The sequence below is a fragment of the Lepidochelys olivacea genome, assembly GCF_965140295.1.
Source record: "Lepidochelys olivacea isolate rLepOli2 genome assembly, chromosome: 14".
Lineage (NCBI taxonomy): Eukaryota > Metazoa > Chordata > Testudines > Cheloniidae > Lepidochelys > Lepidochelys olivacea.
In genome coordinates, this window is record NC_140424.1 from 45,772,205 (window position 1) to 45,794,784 (window position 22,580).

Below are 22,580 nucleotides of genomic sequence, written 5' to 3' on the forward strand. Positions count from 1 at the left end.
GCTCAGATTCATGGTAAAGATGGTGAGCTTTGTAGTTGCAAAGAGTTCTTTCAGAATCAGTCCATATGTTATAGTCCAATGTTCATACTCAGGGTGATCCAGATTAGGACTGGAGATCTCAGTCTTACGATTTAAGATTCCCCTGCATGAAGCATCAAGCAGATCTGAAATAAAAAGGATCAGGACCCAAGGGATTTTTTATACAGTTCCAGGCCTTCTCTTGACAACTTGGAGTCCTTAGGTGAAAAACAGGCAATCATGGAGACTTTGAAGTAGACCTGTAATCCCCAGGTCCTTTTCTGCAGAACTGCTGCCGAGCCATTCGGTCCCCAGCCTGTAGCAGTGCATGGGGTTCTTCCTTCCTAAGTGCAGGACTCTGCACTTGTCCTTGATGAACCTCATCAGATTTCTTTTGGCCCGATCCTCCAATTTGACTAGGTCACTCTGGACCCTATCCCTACCCTCCAGCGTATCTACCTCTCCCCACAGTTTCGTGTCATCCGTGAACTTGCTGAGGGTGCAATCCACACCATCCTCAGGACCGACCTTGGGGCACTCCACTTAATACCGGCTGCCAACTAGACATCGAGCCGTTGATCACTACCCATTGGGCCCAATGATCGAGTCAGCTTTCTATCCACCTTGGAGTCCATTCATCCAGCCCATACTTCTTTAACTTGCTGGCAAGAATACTGTGGGAGACCGTACCAAAAGCTTTGCTAAAGTCAAGATACATCATGTCCACTGCTTTCCCCATATCCACAGAGCCAGTTATCTCATCATAGAAGGCAATCAGGTTGGTCAGGCATGACTTGCCCTTGGTGAATCCATGTTGACTGTTCCTGATCACCTTCCTCTCCTCCAAGTGCTTCAAAATGGATTCCTTGAGGACCTGCTTCATGATTTTTTCAGGGACTGAGGTGAGGCTGACTGGTCTGTAGTTCCCCAGGTTCTCCTTCTTCCCTTTTTAAAAGATGGGCACTATATTTGCCTTTTTCCAGTTGTCCGGGACCTCCCCCGATTGCCACGAGTTTTCAAAGATAATGGCCAATGGCTCTGCAATCACATCAGCCAAGTTCCTCAGCGCCCTCGGATGCAGCACATCCGGCCCCATGGACTTGTGCATGTCCAGCTTTTCTAAGTAGTCCTTAACCTGTTCCTTCACCACTGAAGGCTGCTTACCTGCTGCCCAGTGCACCTTGTCTGTGAAGACCGAGGCAAAAAAAGCATTGAGTACTTCAGCTTTTTCCACATCCTCTGTCACTAGGTTGCCTCCCCCATTCAGTAAGGGTCCCAAACTTTCCCTGACCACCTTCTTGTTGCTAACATACCCATAGAAACCTTTCTTGTTACCCTTCATATTCCTTGATAGCTGCATCTCTAATTGTGCTTTGGCCTTCCTGGTCGAGCAATATTTTTATACTCCTCCCTAGTCACCTGTCCAAGTTTCCACGTCTTGTAAGCTTCCTTTTTGTGTTTAAGCTCACCAAAGATTTCGCTGCTAAGCCATGCTGGTTGCCTGCCATATTTGCTATTCTTTCTGCATATAGGGATGGTTTGTTCCTGCACCCTCAATAAGGCTTCTTTAAAATACAGCCAGCTCTCCTGGACTCCTTCCCCCTCATATTCGCCTCCCTGGGGATCCTGCCCACCAGTTCCCTGAGGGAGTCAAAGTCTGCTTTTCTGAAGGCCAGGGTCCATATGCTGCTGCTCTCCTTGCTTCCTTTTTTCAGGATCCTGAACTCAACCATCTCATGGTCACTGCTGCCCAGGTTGCCACCCACTTCTACTTCCCCTACCAATTCTTCCCTGTTTGTGAGCAGCAGATCAAGAGAAGAACAGCCCCTAGTTGGTTCCTCCAGCACTTGCACCAGGAAGTTGTCCCTAACGCTCTCCAAAACCTTCCTGGATTGTCTGTGCACTGCTGTATTCCTCTCCCAGCAGATGTCAGATGTCACTATGTTTACAAAAAGAACAGGCGGACTTGTGGACTTTCTTAGAGACTAAGAAATTTATTAGAGCATAAGCTTTCGTGGGCTACAGCTCACTTCATCGGATGCATCCATTCTATGCATCCGATGAATTGGGCTGTAGCCCACGAAAGCTTATGCTCAGATAAATTGGTTAGTCTCTAAGATGCCACAAGTCCTCCTTTTTCTTTTTGCGAATACAGACTAACACGGCTGCTACTCTGAAACCTGTCACTATATTTACAGTTCATTTAAATTTTAATATTTCCTTTGGTCTCTGAATTAAGAGAATACAGCATAGACAGGAACTGTTTGATAACACTGTTAACCTCTAACCATACATATGGAAACACACAATGCCAAAATGTCTCTAAGGGTTGAATTTGGGTCACCCATCCTGCAGGATGCTTAACCCTTTCTGGCCCTGCATCACTCCAAGCACTAGAGTCATTCCACTGACGACTTGTGGGAGTAAAATCAGGCACTCGCTTAAGCGTTAGCAGGACTAGGACCTTCTAAACCTCCTCCCACGGTTGCCTTCTGCTACTTCATGCAGTATTCTTCCTGTTTTGCATGTGCTGAATTTCCACCTGCCTGGCACCTGTGCTTTGCACGATTAGCTAGTGTGCACAGGAACAAGGAGGAGCCCGCTGGCCCCTTAAGGAGGAACAGATTTCTTTGGGCATAAGCCTTCCTGGGTAACAACCCCACTTCTTCAGAGGCAGAGTTCAAGCGGGAATTCTGCAACGCACTTTCTTGCTTCGCGCTTCCAAATTCACTCGCGCAGAACGCGGCCCGCCGGGGCTCGGGCTGACGGCGCCCGCCGCAGCCGCCAGGTCGCCGCGCGGGTCTCCGGGGCCCGCCGCAGCCGCCAGGTCGCCGCGCGGGTCTCCGGGGCCCGCCGCAGCCGCCAGGTCGCCGCGCGGGTCTCCGGGGCCCGCCGCAGCCGCCAGGTCGCCGCGCGGGTCTCCGGCGCCCGCCGCAGCCGCCAGGTCGCCGCGCGGGTCTCCGGCGCCCGCCGCAGCCGCCAGGTCCCCGCGCGGGTCTCCGGCGCCCGCTGCCTGCCAGGGGCCCCAGGGGCCCGCTCCCGCTGCAGCCGCCAGGTCCCCGCGCGGGTCTCCGGCGCCCGCTGCCTGCCAGGGGCCCCAGGGGCCCGCTCCCGCCGCAGCCGCCAGGTCACCGCGCGGGTCTCCGGCGCCCGCTGCCTGCCAGGGGCCCCAGGGGCCCGCTCCCGCCGCAGCCGCCAGGTCACCGCGCGGGTCTCAGGCGCCCGCTGCCTGCCAGGGGCCCCAGGGGCCCGCTCCCGCCGCAGCCGCCAGGTCCCCGCGCGGGTCTCCGGCGCCCGCTGCCTGCCAGGGGCCCCAGGGGCCCGCTCCCGCCGCAGCCGCCAGGTCCCCGCGCGGGTCTCCGGCGCCCGCTGCAGCCGCCAGGTCGCCGCGCGGGTCTCCGGCGCCCGCTGCAGCCGCCAGGTCGCCGCGCGGGTCTCCCGCGCCCGCTGCCTGCCAGGGGCCCCAGGGGCCCGCTCCCGCTCTCCCCGCAGGGCTGCCCATTGCACCCTGCGGGACGCCGCCGCCGCCCCCCCGCTCCCGGGGGCGGCCCAGGCTCCCTTGCGGCGCCTCCGGCCGCCACAGCCGCGCCCCGCCCCGCCCCGCCCCGCGGGGCCACTGCATCCCCGCACTGCAGTCACGTGCGCGCTGCACGCTGCCCGGCACTGCAGAGCCCCTCCCCCGCCGAGCAGCTGCGCGCGGCCGGCCCCGCCCCGCCCTGGAGGGGGAGGGGGAGAGTCGGGTCTGCAGCGAGAGCCCCACGCGCATGCGCCCCCTCCCCGCGCATGCGCCCTGGGCTCCTTGTGCCGCCGCCATGCTGACATTAACCCAAAGCAGGAGCCCGGGGGGGGCCTGGTGGGCAGGGCCCCCCCCGCGGGCCCTGCGTCTCGGGCCCGGCCGGCGCGCGGCCCCCCAGCGGCCTTCCCGGCACCGAGCGGGGGCACGGGCCCCCCGGGGGGGAAGAGCGAGTTGGCGCGTCACGTGACGGCGGGAGCCAATCAGCGCGGCGGTGACGTAGGCGGCGGCCCCCTCCGCCCCGGGGTGTGCTGGGCCCCCGCGCGGGCGGGGCGCCGCGGGGATTGCGGCCGGGCTCCGCCGGGGGCGAGGCGATGGGACCCCCGCACCGCGGGCCGGGGCTTTGCCGCCCGCCCGGCAGCCCCTCCGGTGAGTGCGTCCTGTGCCTTTAAGGGCTGGGGGGAGGGGGAGCCACGTGGCGTGCGGAGCCGTCAATCAACCGCGTGCCCGCCCCCGGGCTGATTTTCCGCCAATCGGGGTCGAGGATGGCGGTGATTGTCGGGCGCCGGGCCTCGCGCCCATCGATGGGTCACGTGGTCTGCTAGTGGGGGGGCGCCACCATTGTGTGGGGCCGAACAATGGGGGGGGGCTCTATAGCCGGGGGGGGGTGAAGGTGCTGTAACGAACAGCCTAGAGGGGTAATTAGCAAACATTAGCATATGTCTGAATAAATTGGGGAAACTCGGGTGGGGGTGAGGACAGGCACTTGGGGGGCTGGGGATTCCTGGGGCAAAGGGGCCAGGCTTGACGGGGGGGCCTGGGGGGGGTCACTGGGGGAAGGGGGCAGTAAGCGCCTGGGGTGGGGCCAGTCGGGGGGGCTGAGGGATCCCTGGGGGGGAAGGGGGCAGTGAGAGCCTGGGGTGGGGCCAGTCGAGGGGGGGGCTGAGGGATCCCTGGGGGGGAAGGGGGCAGTGAGCCTGGGGTGGGGCGAGTCGGGGGGGGGTGAGGGATCCCTGGGGGGGAAGGGGGCAGTGAGAGCCTGGGGGGGCCAGTCGAGGGGGGCGCTGAGGGATCCCTGGGGGGGAAGGGGGCAGTGAGCCTGGGGTGGGGCGAGTCGGGGGGTGAGGGATCCCTGGGGGGGAAGGGGGCAGTGAGAGCCTGGGGGGGCCAGTCGAGGGGGGCGCTGAGGGATCCCTGGGGGGGAAGGGGGCAGTGAGAGCCTGGGATGGGGCCAGACGGGGGGGCTGAGGGATCCCTGGGGGGGAAGGGGGCAGTGAGAGCCTGGGGGGGCAGTCGAGGGGGGGGCTGAGGGATCCCTGGGGGGGAAGGGGGCAGTGAGAGCCTGGGGGGGGCTGAGGGATCCCTGGGGGGGAAGGGGGCAGTGAGAGCCTGGGGGGGGCTGAGGGATCCCTGGGGGGGAAGGGGGCAGTGAGAGCCTGGGGGGGCAGTCGAGGGGGGGCTGAGGGATCCCTGGGGGGGAAGGGGGCAGTGAGAGCCTGGGGGGGCAGTCGAGGGGGGGGCTGAGGGATCCCTGGGGGGGAAGGGGGCAGTGAGAGCCTGGGGGGGCAGTCGAGGGGGGGGCTGAGGGATCCCTGGGGGGGAAGGGGGCAGAGGGAGCTCGTGGAGGGCCCAGTCAGGACGCGGGGGTGGGGGAGGTCCCTGGCGGGGGGTCCCTGCGGGGAAGGGGGAGCCAGGGGCAGGCCGGGCGAGGGGGGCTGCGGGAGCTGGGGTGGGGCTCGCCAGGGGAAGGGGGCGGGCCCGGCGCGGGGGTCCCGCGGAGCAGGGGGAGTCCCGGTGGGGGAGGCGCACGGGGTGTGGCCGTGTCTCGGAGCCTGCGGCGGGGCCGCGGGGGGGGGGGCGCGGTTCGGATCCGCCGGGGCCCCCCCAGCTCCCGGCCGCCCGCCCGCCCGCAGCGCGAGGCGGGTGCGTGATGGGGTGACGCACCCCAACCCCGCGCCTCCCGCTCCCGACCCGCGCCGGGCTTGCGGCGAGGAGCAGGGCGGTGGCGAACTCCCCGGTGCGCAGGGCCGCCGCCGCGCTGGGTCATGGCGCGGGCCCTGCCCTGCCCTGGGGGCCCTGCCCTGCCCGGGGGGCCCCGCCCCGCCCCGCCCCGCGACCCGGTGACTCCGGCGGCTGCAGGGACTCAGGCCTCGCTGGCGGCCTCGCGTCCCCGCCCCGCAGGGCAGCGCCTCAGGCTGCCGGGGCCGACGCGGGCCTCGGGCCCGGGCCCCGCGCCAGCCCGGCCAGGCCTCTCCGTGTAAAATGGCGGCTGCGGGCAGAGCGAAGGGGGAGCCCCCTCCCCGCGGCGTGCGGCGCGAACCCCGGCTCTGAGCCCGCTGGCCCCCCGCGCCCCCTCGCTCCTGGGGTCCCCCCGCACCGGGCGGGTGACCTGCGGAAGGACACGCAGGGGCGGGCACCCACGGGCGGAGGAGAGGGAGGGGCCGCGCCCCCCCCCCCGCCCGCGGGAAAGGGGGGGTGGAAAGCACCGGACGCCCCCTCAAGTTACCCCGTAACCGTTGCCCTTTCCCCGCCCCCCGCAGCGCGTGCGGGAGGAGATTTGCTGCCTGCGTTGGAGGGGGAGCGGCCAAGATGGCGGCTGCCGGCCCCGTGGGGGCCGCCTGACGGCGGAGGGGAGAGGCCGGGGGAACGGGTTCCCAGGCCGGACCCCTTCCTGCCGGGGCCTGCCCGGGCGCCTTGGGAGCAGCCGTGTCCGCTTGCCTTTGCTGGTCCCTTGGGGGGGGCTCGGGAAACCCCACATCTGCCCCCTGGGGGGGCCAGGGCTGCCCCCGCGGCCTGAGGGGTGCTGGAGCCCAAGGTGGAGGTCGCTGGGGGGGGCGGCTCTGCGGGAGCGGGGGGCGTCTGCTCGGGGGGCTGCTGGCGGCAGGGCCGGGCGAGCGCCCCGGGGCTTTGCTGGGGTTTGGGGACAGACTTCTTGGTGACGTCTGTGTGGCTTGGGGGGGCTTGCTGGGAGGGGGGGCCGGTGCGGTTGACATCTGTTCCGGGGGGGGGGCTGCAGACAGGCTGGTGTCGGGGGGGGGCGTGGGGGGCTTGCTGGGAGGGGGGGCCGGTGCGGTTGACATCTGTTCCGGGGGGGGGCTGCAGACAGGCTGGTGTCGGGGGGGGGGCGTGGGGGGCTTGCTGGGAGGGAGGGCCGGTGCGGTTGACATCTGTTCCGGGGGGGGGCTGCAGACAGGCTGGTGTCGGGGGGGGGCGTGGGGGGCTTGCTGGGAGGGAGGGCCGGTGCGGTTGACATCTGTTCCGGGGGGGGGCTGCAGACAGGCTGGTGTCGGGGGGGGGCGTGGGGGGCTTGCTGGGAGGGGGGGCCGGTGCGGTTGACATCTGTTCCGGGGGGGGCTGCAGACAGGCTGGTGTCGGGGGGGGGCGTGGGGGGCTTGCTGGGAGGGGGGGCCGGTGCGGTTGACATCTGTTCCGGGGGGGGGCTGCAGACAGGCTGGTGTCGGGGGGGGGCGTGGGGGGCTTGCTGGGAGGGAGGGCCGGTGCGGTTGACATCTGTTCCGGGGGGGGGCTGCAGACAGGCTGGTGTCGGGGGGGGGGCGTGGGGGGCTTGCTGGGAGGGGGGGCCGGTGCGGTTGACATCTGTTCCGGGGGGGGCTGCAGACAGGCTGGTGTCGGGGGGGGGCGTGGGGGGCTTGCTGGGAGGGGGGGCCGGTGCGGTTGACATCTGTTCCGGGGGGGGGGCTGCAGACAGGCTGGTGTCGGGGGGGGGGCGTGGGGATGCGGCTCTGGCGGGATTTCGGGTCCCCGTGTTTGGGGGGCACCAGCGGCCGGGGGGGGGGGGCTGCTGTTCGCCTCGGAGCAGTGGAGGGAGCGCCAGGAGCCGGGGCCGCCCCACGCGCCAGGTTGGTTGGGGCAGGCTTGCGGGCGCCTTTCCTTGGCGCTCTCCGTCTTTTGGGGTGTGGGGCGCCGGGGGGGCGCCCAGGCTGGGGGGCGGCGTGACTTCGGGGCACGCCTGTGACAGGGTTTTTGGAGCGGTGGGCTGAGCATTGGGGGCCGCCTGAAGGGAGCCGCGGCTTTATTGTCCGCCCGGTTCCCGGCTGCGGCTCAAAATGGCGCTTCCCTCCCCCTCCTTCGCGGGGAGCAGAACAACAACATCCAACTGCCAGTTCCAACGGCCGCCCCGCCCCCACGTGACTCAGCAGCCAGTCAGCCAGCAACGAATGGCAGCGCTGGCCAATGGCGGCGCGCGCCGGCTAGGCCGGCGGCTCGAGCGCCTTACGAGGGGGCGGGGAAGAGCGGGTATGTGACTGATGGTTATGGAGGCCCATGAGAACGCGGCGCCTGGCAAGCATCCGTCCAATGAGCCGGCGAAGGGGCGAGCCCGGTCGGTGGGGTGATGTCACAGGTGTCGACGCCCAATCAGAGGCGAGCCGCTGTCTATATAAGGCCGACCGGGGGCAGGCCGAGAGGCGCCATTTCGCTGAAGCGGAGGAAGGAGCTGGTCGAGGCCTGGTCCGTGAAGGGGGCGGACTCAATCCGGATCCATCCTCCGCCGGGCGGCCCCCAACCCCCGCCTCCACACTACCGACGGGCTCGCAGGACCTCCCCGGCTTCCGTAGAGACCCCTGCCTGCGGCCTCGAGGGCCCTCGCAGAACGCCCCCATGCCCCCGGCAGCCAAGATGGAGCCGGGCCAGTGATCCCAGCGCAATCCAGTGCCATCCGCCTCCCTGACGGGGACCATCCTTCTGGGGACCGGCCTCTACGGGCAGAGCAGGCGCCGAGGGACCCAGCGAGCCCTATATTGACCGGATCCCGGCAGGATTTGGAGCCCGTCGGGGGCTCCGAAGAGGGGGCCCCCGCCCTGCATCCCCCCCTCCCTTCAGTGCCGCCGCCATTTTCTTTGCTCCCATTCATGTAAACTCCGGTGAATGGTGCTGGGGCCCCCGCTGCCTCGGATTGTTGCCCCCCGCCCCTGGCTGGTGCCGCCGCTAGCCTAGCTGGAGAGCGTCGGCCCCGCTGCTGCGCATGGGCCCGGCACCCCGGCTGCCGCTCGTCTGAGCCCCTGCGTCTGGGTAGCATCCCCCGGCGGGGAGGGGAGGGGGTGCCAGGCCGATCCCCCTCCCCTGGCGCCTTCCCCCGCGTGTGAAGGGCCTGCTGGGGGGAGCCGCCCGCCCGCCCCCCGCCTGTGATGCTCGGCCGCGGGCACCCCTGCTCCCAGAGGTGCGGGAGCAGCATGTGTCGCTAAGATTCCTCTTCCCCGCGCCCCCCCCCCGCATCCTGGCAAAGTGGGGGGGTCATCCGAGGACACAGAACCTGGAGGAGGAGGAGGAGGTGGACTCTTGGGAGAGAGACCCTGGAAAGCAGCAGCTGCAGGCATGTTGCAGAATGTGAATCCCCACAACAAGTAGGTACCTCGGGCTCTCCCTGGGGGAGCCCGGGCGCCCCCCCGGTTTGCATTTGGTGGGGTGATGTCTGCCCAGGGGATGGCGGCAGTGGACTCTGCCACCGGTTTTGATGGGGGTACCTTGTGTGCCCTGCTGTTACCCCCGCAGGCCCCATGTATGTTCTGCATCGCTGGCTTCACTGCGGGGAACCGGTGGGAATTCAGTGACCGCTTGTCATGTGTTGGGGGGCTTGGGTTTGTGTGCGCTGTCCCTGCCCCTTCCTGGGGGAAATGGGGCGACTGGGGCTTGGCGCTGGTTTGCCCTGGGGTGCGCTTGTCCCCCTGGCATGTCTTGGGGAAAGTTGGTATTCAGCCTTCCTGCTAAGCACTGTCCTAGGTGACTATTGCTGCGTTACATGGGGGAGAGCCAAGCAGATTGGGGCCCTTCTAGTTATGCAAGGTTAGGGTTTTCCATTGATTCGTTTTCTGGTAGCAAGGCGCCTGGCAGCCTGTGTTTCTGCGATGCACCCTTAATTGGGGGGGCCAGCTCCTACTAGCAAGTGTGTGCTTCGCCTGCTAATGGGTTGTGTAGTAACTGTTTGCTTCCTTGTGTTAATTGGGAGCGCCAGATGCTGCCAGGGTGTTTGTGGAGTGGTTTTTGGTTTTTTTAAATAATGCATTAAATGGGGGAGCTCTGCCTCTGGGCTTCCTGTGTTATGTAGGGAATTTATGCATTGGATGGTTTGGGTTTATTTACACAGAATCAATTTCTATCCTGCTCTTTTGTGGGAGGATACTGGGTCTGCACCTGCCACCTTTGGGCGTTAGGTGCATGGGTGCTCTGAGCCCTGCCACAGCTTTCATTGCACTGCTGTTTCTTGGCTGGGGTGTTTGATGGGGGCCTGCCCAGAGGGGGCGGGGGGACACTGTGCTGTCACTGGAGTTGTGCCTTGCAGCAGGGTCATTGGAATGGGGTTTGGGGCTTGGGCTTGGGTTGGGGAGTGTATTGGGAGGGGTGAGTTTTCTGTGCAGTCATGCTTGTGGCACAGGGAGGAGGGCTGCAGTCAGGCACATGTCAGCCCTGTGTGCGTGGCCAGTTTGCCAGCTTCCCCTGGCCTGCTCCCACCACTGTTCACTAGCCTTGCTCCTCTGGGAGAGAAGGGAGGTTGCCCCTAGTCCCTGGGGGTAGAAAGAGTTCATGTTAAGGCAAGAAGGGTCATTAGGAACATACCTGATTTGTACAACAGAGAGAATTCTACTCCATGATCCCTGCTTCCAGCTCCCTTGTTATCTCGGGTGCCTGAGAGGGGACAGGTGTGAGGTCAACCCTTTGGGGTTGCTTATGACCTCAGCCTGTCTCCAGACTTCCCAAGGGGACCACCTGGGCTGGACCTGACACTGAACCCAACCCAAACAGAAGCACATGCAGCCTTGTGGGGGTGACTTAAATCCCCTGAAAGAAAATAAGCTTCTCAGGTGTGGACTAGATCTACTATGTGGCTTTTGCCTCCACTCCAGTGACTCCCTCTACCATTGCTGAGCAAAGGATGGGTGCATCTCGCTTCTGGGCCTCTCCAGGCAGAGGGTGTGGGGCGGGTGTCGGCCACAGTGCTTGGGGGGGTTCAGCACTGGAACAGGTTGACCCCTCTGTCTGCCACACTTGTCCCCTGGGTGGGAAACGGGGAGTGACCCCCCGCCCTGTCATCCTGGGAATTAGGCTCCTGGCTCATCTGAGGCACTGTGATTCCTGTCCTTTTATCCTTGGCATTGGAGTGTGTCCCCGGGCAGCCTGGGGAATCCCTCCGCACATGGCCTCCTGCCCATGAGGGACGCTGCTGTGCTGACAGCTCCATGACCCTGACATGTCAGCTCAGGGCATTCTGACAGGGAGACGACCCCCCCCCCCCGGATCTGGACCCCCAGGGAAGGCAGGAACGGTCAGAACTAGTCCCCTGGCAAAGACCGCTTGCCTTGGAGTTGAATGGTAGTTGCTCAGGGAGGGATGAAGTGGTGATTTTGCTAGGAGTCTCCCAAGTGTTATGGGTGACAGCATGCAGGCCCCTGGGGCTGCTGTGGTTCTGCCAGCGTCACCCACTCCTGACTCACAGGCACCAGCCCTCCACCTTTGGTCAGCCTGTCCAAAGGCCCTGGCTGGTGTGGGGAGGGGGGGGGAATCTCAGTGTCCCAAGATTACTCCCTGATTTCTGGCTGGTTGCCAGGGATAGGAAACCCAGGTTCCCCAAACTGTGGAGCCAGGGGACCCCCCACCTCATTCCTTGTTAAGTGCGATGCAAGCTGTGAATTGGGATTGTAACAGCCGGTCAGTTCCCCTGGTTATTACAGGGCTGTGATTAGAGGGCCCCATAGCAACCTGGTGACACAGTCCTAGCTCTTGACATTGCCTTGCTGTGTGTGCCCCTAAAGAGTGGTGGGGATGTCTGGTTCCTAGGAGTTTGGCCCTGGGGATGCTGTTCCCCTGAGTTTATTCATTTTCTGTCTCTGGCTAGTATGCACAGCACAGCTCTGTATAGCGCAGGGGATTTGGTTCATTAGAGCAGCGGTTCTCAATAAAAATTACTAAATAACCCCAGGAGTGGGGACCTGAGCTGGCTGGGGGAGGTCAAAGCCAAAGGCCCAAGAGCTTCATGGGGGGTGGGGGGGGGGCAGGGTGCTGTAACCTGAGCTCATTTGCCCAGGGCTGAAGCAGAAGCCTGAGCCCTGGGCAGTGACAGTCTAAGCTGGCCCTGGCAACGCATTGCATTAGAGGGAAATGGCTGAAAGGTACCAGCCTGGGATAAGGTCAGACTGGCCTTAAAGTAGGAATGAATCTATAGCTTCTTCCATGCTAGATTACTGAGTAGCAGGAGACCTCCATGCAGTGTGACTTCTGGGCGTAATGCTGCGGAAGTGGAGTCCCCATCTCCTGTCCCTTCCATTTCCTTGGGCAGGGCCCTGCCCTGTGCCATTCGGTATCTTCTGCTTGGGACCTTGGGCAGTGACTTCTAGGGGGCAGTCCTGTCCAGAAGGGATAGCAATAGATGAGGCTTTTCATGGAGCTAATCTGCCGCCCTTTGTTTCCAGACATAACCTGGATGTGTGCCAGAACTTGGCTCTGCAGCCCTGAATCTCTCTGGTGCCTGCAGTGTGGATTCGTAGCTAGTCCCTCACTGGTGACACACTAGTGTTGTGTGGGGTGTTGGTGTTGGACAGCAAGATCTCTGGGGTCTGGGCCCTTAGGAAAGGCCTTTGGTTCGGGCTCCCATAGAAACAGTAGGGAATGCAGCCCTAGGCTAGCAGCAGCTGGCTAGAGTTCATGGCCTCTCCCTGGGCACACGTGGGGCTGAGAATTCAAGTCCCTGAGAAACAGATTGTCTTGTACACGTTTTGCTTCGTTTTGGATGGATGTTTTCGGAGCTTAGAAATAAGCAGAGCAATCTTCCCAGCACTAATTGTGTCCTGGGAGCGGGGGCATGTAGCACAGGCCCCTCTTGGCTTTGCTTCAGGAATGGTTTTGGGGAGGCTTTTCAGAAGAGCTCCTTCCCGGACCCAAGAGTAGCTGTCGCCAACAGGCACAGAGTTCTTTCCCTGCACTACAGGTGTCCTGCCCCAGTGGGGTCTGCAGGCCCTTTTGCTCGAAGTGTTGCTGTGTGCTGGTGGCCCAGGGCCAGATGGCATGAGCTTCTTTCTTAGTCCTAGAGTTGCCCTTTTAATGGTGTCTTTGCTCCCATTTCAGGATTTTGGGGGAGGGCAGTACTGGGCTCATGGGCCTGGCAACGGAGTCGACCCCGGGCAAGCGGATCCGCAAGCCGTCACTGCTCTACGAGGGTTTCGAGAGCCCCACCATGGCATCGGTGCCAGCCCTGCACCTGCCCCAGGTGAACCCTCCACCACCGGAGGTGTCCAACCCCAAAAAGCCAGGCAGGGTCACCAACCAGCTGCAGTATCTCCACAAGGTGGTGATGAAGGCCCTGTGGAAACATCAGTTCGCCTGGCCCTTCCGCCAGCCCGTCGATGCTGTCAAGCTGGGCCTGCCGGTAATGAGCCCTGTGGGCTGGGCATGGGAGTGTCTGAGGCCCAGGGGGTGGGAGGTGCGCATGCGTGTGTGTGTGTCCCCAGTTGATCCTTATTGGCTGGGGGAGTGTGTGCAGTTCCAGGGGTGTTAGGAGGATGCCTCGTTCAAATATTGCTTCACCGTGTGGCCTAACTTAAAGTATTCCCTGCCCCCCAGCCTGACAGTCCCAGGGACAGCACTGTCCCATCCTGGGATCTGTGCCACAAAGATGCAGCTGCAGGTGCCTGGGCTGTGCCATCCCCAACTCCTCCTTCCCGACCTGTGGTGTTCTCTCAGCTGGTTCCATGCTGTCCCAGAGCTGAGGGTCTCCAGGTCCCTGTAGATCCGGCCTGCTTGGCTTGTCCTGGGAGCTTCCCCAGAACAGCCGCTCCTCCCTACTGCTCCCTCCAAAGGTGTGGATGAGGTGAGGCAGCCGCTTTACAGGTAACCCGGACACTTCCCCACCTAATCTCTTGTGCCCTGAATGCGTTTTGCAGATTCCCATCCATGAATTTGTAGAAGACATCACGTGACCCCAATATTAAACGCCAGCCCCCCGTGCACCTGTGGCGCTCAAGGATTTAAAGCCCGGAGGTAAATTCCACTCTTTCCTTAGCTTTAGTCTCCCAGCCCCTGTCGCACCTCGCCTGGGACAGTAGTCGTCCAGGTTGTTGGGTCACTGGGGCCACAGCCATTCATGGTCGCCAGCTGTCCCAGTAGCTTAGGCTTCTCCCGGCAGAGCTGATCTCCGCTCTGGGGTGCGCAGGGGTCCCCGTCCCTGAGGCTGAATCCAGCATTGGCTGGAACGCTGCAGGCACCCTAGGAAGTGTTCCTGAGGCTATACAACCCCTGTCCTTTGCCAGGTGACTCGAGTGTAGAAACTGGAGTGAGATCTGTGTGCATGAGTGACATTACACAGCTCCTGCGTCCGTGAGCTGCTCTTGGGTATTTCTGGACTGAGATGCCACCCCCCTCCTTTGATCGTTTGCCTCTGGGGCGTGGGTGTGACTGGGATCCTTGTTGTAGGGCTCATGCCTTGTGACTCACCTCCTGGCCCCTTGTGCTCTTCTGCTGGCAGGATTATCACAAGATCATCAAGCAGCCCATGGACATGGGGACCATCAAGCGGCGCCTGGAGAACAACTATTATTGGGGGGCGGCGGAGTGCATGCAGGACTTCAACACCATGTTCACCAACTGTTACATCTACAACAAGGTGAGAGCCAGCCCTCCCTGCAGTGCACTTGTCGCGGAGTCCCCAGGCGATGCTCTGGAACTGCTCCCTATGAAGCCAGTCAGGACTCTGGGGGAGTCTCCTCTCTGGGAGCAGACTGTCTGCAGGGGACACAGCTCACCCTTCCTGGGTCTGACCTCGGAGCCTCCAGCCTCCTCTGCCCCTCCGTGCACTCCCCACAGCAAGTCCACCCAGGTGGGGTCCTGGGGAAGCCAGAGGGTCCTGACCCCCAACTTTGCAGTCAGATGTGACTCTCAGCCCGCTGGGGAAACAGAGGTTTATTAGATGACAGGAACATGGTCTAACACAGAGCTTGTAGGTATAGAGAACAGGACCCCTCAGGCGGGTCCATTTTGCGGGGGCAGTGAAACTGATTCATCCTCCACCCCTTCCTCATCTGGGCTTTGTCCCTTTCCCCACCTGATTCCTTTGTTCTCCAACCCTTTAGCTCTCACCTTGCAGGGGGGAAGGGCCAGGCCATCAGTTGCCAGGAGACAGCGTGTCAGCCATTTACGTACCCTGGCCCTGTGCTCTGCAACAATCACATCCCCTTATCCCACTACCTAGAGACATACGAAATGCCTAGGGGAAACTGAGGCACCCCTACAGTATTCAAAGGAAACATTAAAAACAGTCCCACTTCGTCACAGTTCTCCTTCTTGAGCTTTCCCTGGAGCCGGTGTGAGCCCCAGCCCCTTCCCTGCTCCCTCTAATCCCTCATCTCTGCGTTGACCTACAGCCCACGGATGACATTGTGCTGATGGCCCAGACCCTGGAGAAGATTTTCCTGCAGAAAGTGGCTCAGATGCCCGCGGAGGAGCAGGAGATCGTCATCACCGTGGCCAAGAACAGCCACAAGAAGGGGGCTTCCCGGGCGGCAGGTACCTGATCTCTGTGATGGGGAGACTAGCCGGAGTTGGCTCCAGAGGAGTGGGGGGCAGTAGGGAGCAGCTCCAGTGTGGGGGCAAGCAGATCCCAGACCTGGAGGAATGAGTGTCCCCCTGGAAGGGGGTGGTCTGGAAATGTGGGGGGAATGTCATGGTTAAGAGATGGGTGGGCTGGGAGCCAGGACTCCTGGGTTCCATGGTCAGCTGTGACACTGGGCCAGTCCTTGTGTGGTGGTGACTAAATGTCCAGATGCTGGTGCTAACTGGTGCTTGCGTATTCCCCCAGCTCTCCTGGCAGGAGCAGTTACTGCAGCTCACCAAGTGCCTGCAGTCTCCTCGGTCTCACACACCTCGCTCTACACCCCAAGCGCTGAGATCCCCGCCACTGTGCTCAATATTCCCCACCCCTCGGTGATCTCTGCACCGCTTCTCAAATCACTGCACTCCGCTGCCTGCCAGCCAGTGCTGGCCGTGCCTGCTCCCACGCAGCCTGTGGCCAAGGTAGGCACCCACCTGTCTGGCATAGGGCTGGGGGGGGTGGTCGAGTGAGCCGCTGGTGAGACTTGCAGGGGGATTGGTGGGTCAGCCCTGTGGGGCAAGGGGGTTTGGCTGGGTTGAGTTGTCTGCAGTCTGTCCTGCTGTGGAGAGGGTGGCGTTTGCAGACCTGGAGGAAGGGGCTGCGGTTGGCCCTGTGGGGGTCAGAAAACACTTGGCTGTGGTGGGGCTTCTGCAGTTGGCCCGCACGGGATGGGTGCTGGGTGGTTTGGGGCTTCCGTTGGTCCTGTATGGGCATGGAACTGGGGGGGGCTGGCTCAGCGCACTGCTCACTTTCTCTGTCCCTGCCCCACAGAAGAAGGGTGTGAAGCGAAAAGCGGACACCACCACCCCCACCACCACAGCCATCATCGCCACTAGCGGGGAGTCATCCCCGTCAGCCCCCCTTCTGGAGCCCAAAGCAGCCAAGATCCCCACCCGGCGGGAGAGCGGGCGCCCCATCAAGCCCCCCAAGAAGGACCTGCCCGACTCGCAGCAGCACCAGACCTCCAAGAAGGGCAAGCTGTCCGAGCAGCTCAAGTACTGCAACGGCATCCTCAAGGACCTGGTGTCCAAGAAGCACGCTGCCTATGCCTGGCCGTTCTACAAGCCTGTCGATGCCTCGGCCCTGGGGCTGCACGACTACCACGAGATCATCAAGTGCCCCATGGACCTCAGCACCATCAAGGTACAGCTGGGGGCTCTGCAGGAAGGGAGGGAAAGGGGTGCTGGGGAACCTCCGGGTGTGTCCTGGCGTCTCTCTCTGGGGATTGGGAGAGAGCTTAGTCCCAAGGCATCATTGAAGTACAGCCTGTGACCTGGCCCTGGGAAGGGGGCATCCCAGAAACCTCTGTGCCATCCCAGGCATGAGCTGAGGCCTTCCTGGTGCAGGTCTACAGGAGACAGGTTCCCCATTGAGGAGCCTGCGGGGTTGCCCTGCATCTCTGCCCTGTGGAAGGCGGCGTCACTGGCTCACAGGCTTCCTGTGGCAGCCTGAGACCCTGTCCCTCCTCGGGGGCGGTGGGGGCTGTCCTGCCCCCAGCAGTGCCTGGAAGGCTCTGGCCAGTGGTAACTGCCTGATGGGCTGGTATGAGCCCCCTTGCTGCAGCCCAGTCTGGGGAGAACCTTGGGGGTGGGGGGTCTGTGCCCCTTCCCTGGTGCAGCCACCCCCACTCACCCTGTGTTCTCTGCCCGTGGTGCAGCGGAAGATGGAGAACCGGGATTACCACGACGCGCAGGAATTTGCTGCCGACGTCCGGTTAATGTTCTCCAACTGCTACAAGTACAACCCGCCTGACCACGACGTCGTGGCCATGGCTCGCAAGCTGCAGGTGAGTGGGGCAGCGGGGCCAGCTGACGTTTCCCCTCCCCTGCCCCAGGTCTAAGCACGCCTTTGTTTCCCCACTGCACCCGCTAACCCTCCCCTCCCTCCCCCTCCCGCAGGACGTGTTCGAGTTCAGCTACGCCAAGATGCCAGACGAGCCCCTGGACACCAACCTGCCGTCGGCAGCGCTGTCTGGAGCCCTCTCAAAATCCTCCTCCGAGGAGTCGTCCAGCGACGACGAGGATGAGGACGAGGATGAGGATGAGGACGAGGAGGAGAGCAGCAGCGAGAGTTCGTCAGAGAGCGAGGAGAGCTCCGACTCGGAGGAGGAGCGCGCCAACCGGCTGGCGGAGCTGCAGGAGCAGGTGAGGCCGTCGCCCCTGAGCGTAGGGGCGTGTAGGTGGCGCCTTGTCTTGGGGGGCCAGTGCTTGGCTTGGTCCCCCCACTCAGCACTTGGCTCCTCTGTGGGGTGCTGTTTCCCTGCCACGTGTCCCGTAGTTAGCAGTTAGATCCCCCTGCCCCTAGTTGTGCCTTCCTTCCTGTCTAGTTTCCATCTCCCTCCTGGCCACGGGCAGGGCACTATCTTCCCTGGCTGTGTCCTGGCCCCCTTGCATGGGGGCCCTGTCTCTGAGCTAGTGCTGAGCTCCCTTCCCCTGCTCCCTGGCATCTGTCCCCAGCTGCAGCTGGTGAGAATTCATGAGTAGCTGGCCGCCCTGTCGCAGGGTTCCCCTCGTGTCTCTGGGTCCCCTCACTGGTGTGTCTCCCCCCAGCTGCGGGCAGTGCATGAGCAGCTCGCGGCCCTGTCGCAGGGCCCGGTCTCCAAGCCCAAGAAGAAGCGGGAGAGGAAGGAGAAGAGAAAGAAGAAGAAATCGGAGAAGCACAAGGGCCGGGGAGGCGATGAGGAGGCGCGGGCACGCCAGGCCCAGCTGAAGAAGGCCAAAAAGGCCGCGGGCAGCAGTGGAGGGACCAGCGGGGGGAGCAGCAGCAGCATCACGAAGTGAGCAGGGTGGGGCCCTGCGGGTGGTGGGAATACGTGGGGGTGACAGGGCAGCCTGTGTTCCACCCAGCGGAGAAGCGGTGAGGGCAGCTGTGTGATGACTCTCTTTCCCCGGCGGATCGACCGTGGCGATGACCTTGTGAACAAGCCAAAGCATGTCTGATGGCTGCCTGCTGCCGACTCCCCGAGATCCCAGGCCGGTGGCCCTTGCCGGGATGGGGGTAGCATGGGTCTGACACCGACTGGGCAGTTCCTGGGGTCCCCGCACTGTGGCTGCAGGGTTTTCCTGGGAGCCCCGGGAGGAGCTTGGTGTGTGAGCACCTCTCCCCTTCTACATGAGTCCCAAGGCAGGTCCCATCTCAGCAGCATCAACTTCCTGATGGGTGTGTCTGACAGGGAGTGAGCAAAGGGTCTTGCTCACCCCTCAGCTTCCCCCCCCCCCCCCCCCCCCAAGTTCCACAGCAGATCTCTTGGGTGGTGGGTTGGCTTCTGTGATAGCCACAGGAGGTGGATCTGTGGCCATCACGGTGGATTGATTTCAATTAGCAAGCAGATAATCTGGATTGAAATTTTGTTCTGCAATTGTATTTAGTTCTTTTCCTACCAAGTGTCATTCTCCCTAGTTGCAAACCATTAAAACGTATTGATTTGCAACTGAACGTAACCTTTATGCTAAACTTGGTGGTTCTTTTGCTATCCAGGAGTGTGTACGAGACCTACTGTACGCTTTTATTTAAGCCATTATATTATGTGTTTTATTCTGCAAGGAAATTGGGAATGATGCATTTATTGGTTAAACTTGTCATGGTCTGTTGTGAGGGAAGTTGGAATGCAATTTAAGAAGGTCCCACATTTTTAGATAATTCGGTGAAATGACCTTAACAGTGGTGGACACGTAAAGAAAAAGGAAACTTATCAAAATGTTTTGTGTTTAAAACTGATTTAGTGAACAAAGAGTGTCTTATCGCTAGTTAGTGGATTGAAGTGGCTGTTTCTGGTCACCGTTTCCTTCAAGCCTTTGGAACCAGTAGAGCTCACACCTAACTTACCCCCTTCCAGTCTCTGGAGAGCAACAAGCTTTGCCCTGCTTTTTCAGTTCCCAGTTGGTTTGTTTGGAATTGCACGCTGGCGCTGTGGTGCATCATGGCTCTGAGGATGGGGTCTCTGGCTCCGCGGGTGGCAGGTTGGCTCTCTGGGCACGGTGGCCCGGAGGAGCGGGGTCTCTGGTGCACGGTGGCAGTGCGTGACACCCTCCTTCTCCGCACAGGAATTCCAGTAAGGTGTTGAAGGCGGCGCTGCCGGCACCCCCCATGCTCTACGACTCGGAGGAGGAGGAGGAGAGCAAGCCCATGACCTATGACGAGAAGCGCCAGCTCAGCCTGGACATCAACAAGCTGCCGGGGGAGAAGCTGGGGCGGGTGGTGCACATCATCCAGTCGCGGGAGCCCTCGCTGCGCGACTCCAACCCCGAGGAGATCGAGATCGACTTCGAGACCCTCAAGCCCTCCACCCTGCGGGAGCTGGAGCGCTACGTGCTGTCCTGCCTGCGCAAGAAGCCACGCAAGCCCTACAGCGAGAGTGAGTGGGGAGGATGGGGGATGGTCCCGGGGCTGGGCTCTGGCCTAGGATGTGGGAGCCCTGGGTTCAGTTCCCGGCCCTGCCACAGACCCCTGTGGTCTCAGGCCAGTCCTGGAGCCTCCGGAGGCCAGTCCTGGAGCCTCCGGAGGCCAGTCCTGGAGCCTCCGGAGGCCAGTCCTGGAGCCTCCGGAGGCCAGTCCTGGAGCCTCCGGAGGCCAGTCCTGGAGCCTCCGGAGGCCAGTCCTGGAGCCTCCGGAGGCCAGTCCTGGAGCCTCCGGGTGCCAGTGTGAGAACAGCCCTGCCATGCTGCCCGGGGCTGCGGGGTAAAGACCTGACCGAATGCAGTGCCCAGAGACCTACTGCAGAAATTGGGGAGCAGTGCGCTCTGCACCCTGTGCACATGGTACAGAGATGGGGTGGGAGTGGAGCCACGGGGTCCCCCGACGGGGTCGTTACAACAGCTGAGTGCAGCAGTGGGCTTGTCTGCTCCCCAAGCTGGGTGGGGGTAGCGCGGGCGCAGGCAGGCAGCCTGGCCCTGTTCAACAGGGCAGCCAGCTGCGGGGAGCCCTCTGAGCACGTCTGTCCTGCCCGCTGCAGCCATGAAGAAGCCGGTGGGGAAGACGAAGGAGGAGCTGGCGTTGGAGAAGAAACGGGAGCTGGAGAAGCGGCTGCAGGACGTGAGCGGCCAGCTCAACTCCACCAAGAAGCCCCCCAAGAAGGGTGAGTGCTGGGCAGGGGGCGGGAGGGCCCCTGCCTTCCCTCCGTGGAGCGTCCGCCTTGGCGGGTGGATGATTCCAGTCCCGGCTCCCCCACGCGCTGCCGGTGCCCCTCACTCCCCACCTGAAGCCCCTGCTAGCCCAGCCTGGCTCCCCAGCGCCGGATAAAGAGGGCATGTTCTGTTTGCTGACCGGCTCCCTCCTTCCCCTGCAGCCAACGAGAAGCCGGAGTCTGCCCAACAGGCGCCCGTGTCGCGGCTCAGTGCCAGCAGCTCCAGCTCCGACTCCAGCAGCTCCTCGTCCTCGTCCTCGTCCTCGGACACCAGCGACTCGGACTCTGGCTAGAGCGGCAGCGATGGCGGCAGCGGTGGCAGTGGGCAGGTGCGGCGCGGCCGGGTGGAAGCGGGGCAGGTTCAGAAGAGGCTCTGCGGGACCGGACCCCCTGTGAACCGGACTGAGCGGCTCCACCCGGCGGGCAGCACCCCCGAGGCGAGGGAGGGCGCTGAGGACTCCCTGCCTGTGGGGCGCCAGTGACTGCCCCCTGCACGGACATGGGCACTGCCCCAGTGTTTACAGTTCGGAGGCCCCTGGGGGTTGTCGGCGCCACGGCACCTGCCGGGCACGGCCTGCGCAGGCCCCGGCACGACCCCGGCCAGGTTTTACCGTTTGGTTTGGTTTGGTTCTGACACATGGGAGCTTTTCCCAGGGCAGAGTTTGGGTTTTAAAGGGTTTGGAAACCTCCATGTTTGGATTTGCTCTTGGGAGGGGTGGGGGCTGTGGGTTTTGTGGGGGCCTGGCTGGACAGACGGATGCCGCGGGCCCCTCACATGCTCTGGGCTGCATTGCCGGGTCCCCCCATCTCACGTCCCGCCGGTGGCATCGTCCCCTTCTTTGGGGAGGGTTTATTTATTTGAGCAGCGGTTGGGCCGTGGGGCCCTGCAGAGGCGGGTGTCGCCCGCCCGGCTTCAGGACTGCAGTGTACAGAGTCCGCCGGGGGCACGGCCCGGGCAGCATGCTCCTTACTGGGGGGGGAGCGGGGAGGGGGGTTGTTTTTTATGTTGACTGTACAATTGTTTTCTACTCCTCCTTCCTTTTCCCTCCCCCATCCCCTGCCTGGCCCTGTGAGACCCTGAGGGCGGGTTCAGCTGTTCAGACCTTTCCAGCCTGGAACATGTAAATAAAGAAAATATTATTGGAGTCCCTGTTGTCTCTCCTCGGTGCCAGCTGGGCCTGGGAATAGGGTCACCCAGCCTGTGGCAGACGTGGGATTGAGTCCTAGACACCCCCCCACTTGCTGAGATGGACCCCCAGAGTCCTGAATCACGGACCCCGTCCCCCCCCAACTCCCATAGCTGGAACTGGAGCCCCGGGGTGTGCAGAGCAGCCCCTGGAGGGGGACGGAGCCCCGGGCACTCAGCCGGGGGTCGGCACTCTAGCACCCTGTGATGGGCTGAGTCGTGAGCCCTCCGGCTGGAAGGGTGTGAGGGGGGAGCTGGGCTTGGGGCCAGCCGGGGGCACTGGGAGTCGGGGACCCACCCTGCAGCGTTGGGGTCTCCCAGCACATCCCATCTCTGCCTGGCTCCCAGCAGGGGAGCTCAAGGGGTCTCAGACCAGGCTGTGGCCAAGGATGGAGTTGGGAGCCCCCAGCCCCTGCTTTGGGTTCAGAGCCGGTGCTGCTACACCCCCTTCCTGACACTTTCAGCCTGGGGCAGTGGTGCCAGGGGGAGCCCCAGACCCTCCCCACCCAGCACTTCCCCAAAGGGCAGGTCCCCACCCAGGCCCCCGCGCTCCCACATGATGGGAATGAACCCCAGGAACAGCTGGGTCCAAGCCGGCATTGGGTCAGGGGCGTGCTCTGGCCTGGGCTGGCCAGTGTCCGTTAGCAACATTCCCAGGGCTCAGTCATGTAGATGCTCAGGGGGCATGTGTAAGCGCACCTCGTGGATGGGCAGGAACGAGGTCGCTGGAGAACGTTGTCTTCCCTCCATGACTCCGCTGGGCTCAGGCGGGCTGCGCGGCACTGCTCAGGCCCGTGAGTTTTAGCTAGTGTTTGGTGCAGATCCGGCCTGGCTGGTCACAGGGTCCTTTGCCCTGGAAATGAGCCCCCTCCCTCCTCCCCAGCTGGCCCCCCGGGGTTGTGGAGGGCAGGCTGGGGCTGCTGTTCCC

At 62.9% G+C, this 22,580-nt stretch overlaps 1 protein-coding gene across 4 annotated transcripts; it reads left to right on the forward strand.

The window, feature by feature from the left end:
• The first annotated feature begins 3,857 nt into the window (after positions 1–3,857).
• BRD2 (bromodomain containing 2) lies at positions 3,858–21,611 on the forward strand. 4 transcript variants are annotated; one of them, XM_084646655.1, is made up of 12 exons: positions 3,858–4,180; positions 12,827–13,127; positions 14,223–14,360; positions 15,118–15,259; positions 15,552–15,766; positions 16,116–16,487; positions 17,002–17,130; positions 17,243–17,488; positions 17,894–18,120; positions 19,388–19,698; positions 20,296–20,418; positions 20,629–21,611. In XM_084646655.1, the coding sequence occupies exons 2-12, from the start codon at positions 12,855–12,857 to the stop codon at positions 20,757–20,759; spliced, it is 2,307 nt and encodes a 768-aa protein (XP_084502781.1). In that variant the 5' UTR covers positions 3,858–4,180; positions 12,827–12,854; the 3' UTR covers positions 20,760–21,611. The 4 variants fall into 4 exon arrangements, with proteins under 4 accessions (XP_084502781.1, XP_084502782.1, XP_084502780.1 ...); XM_084646654.1 differs by lacking the exon at positions 3,858–4,180 and adding an exon at positions 7,613–9,114; XM_084646657.1 differs by lacking the exon at positions 3,858–4,180 and adding an exon at positions 13,642–13,738 and having other exon boundaries at positions 13,110–13,127.
• The last annotated feature ends 969 nt before the right edge of the window (positions 21,612–22,580 follow it).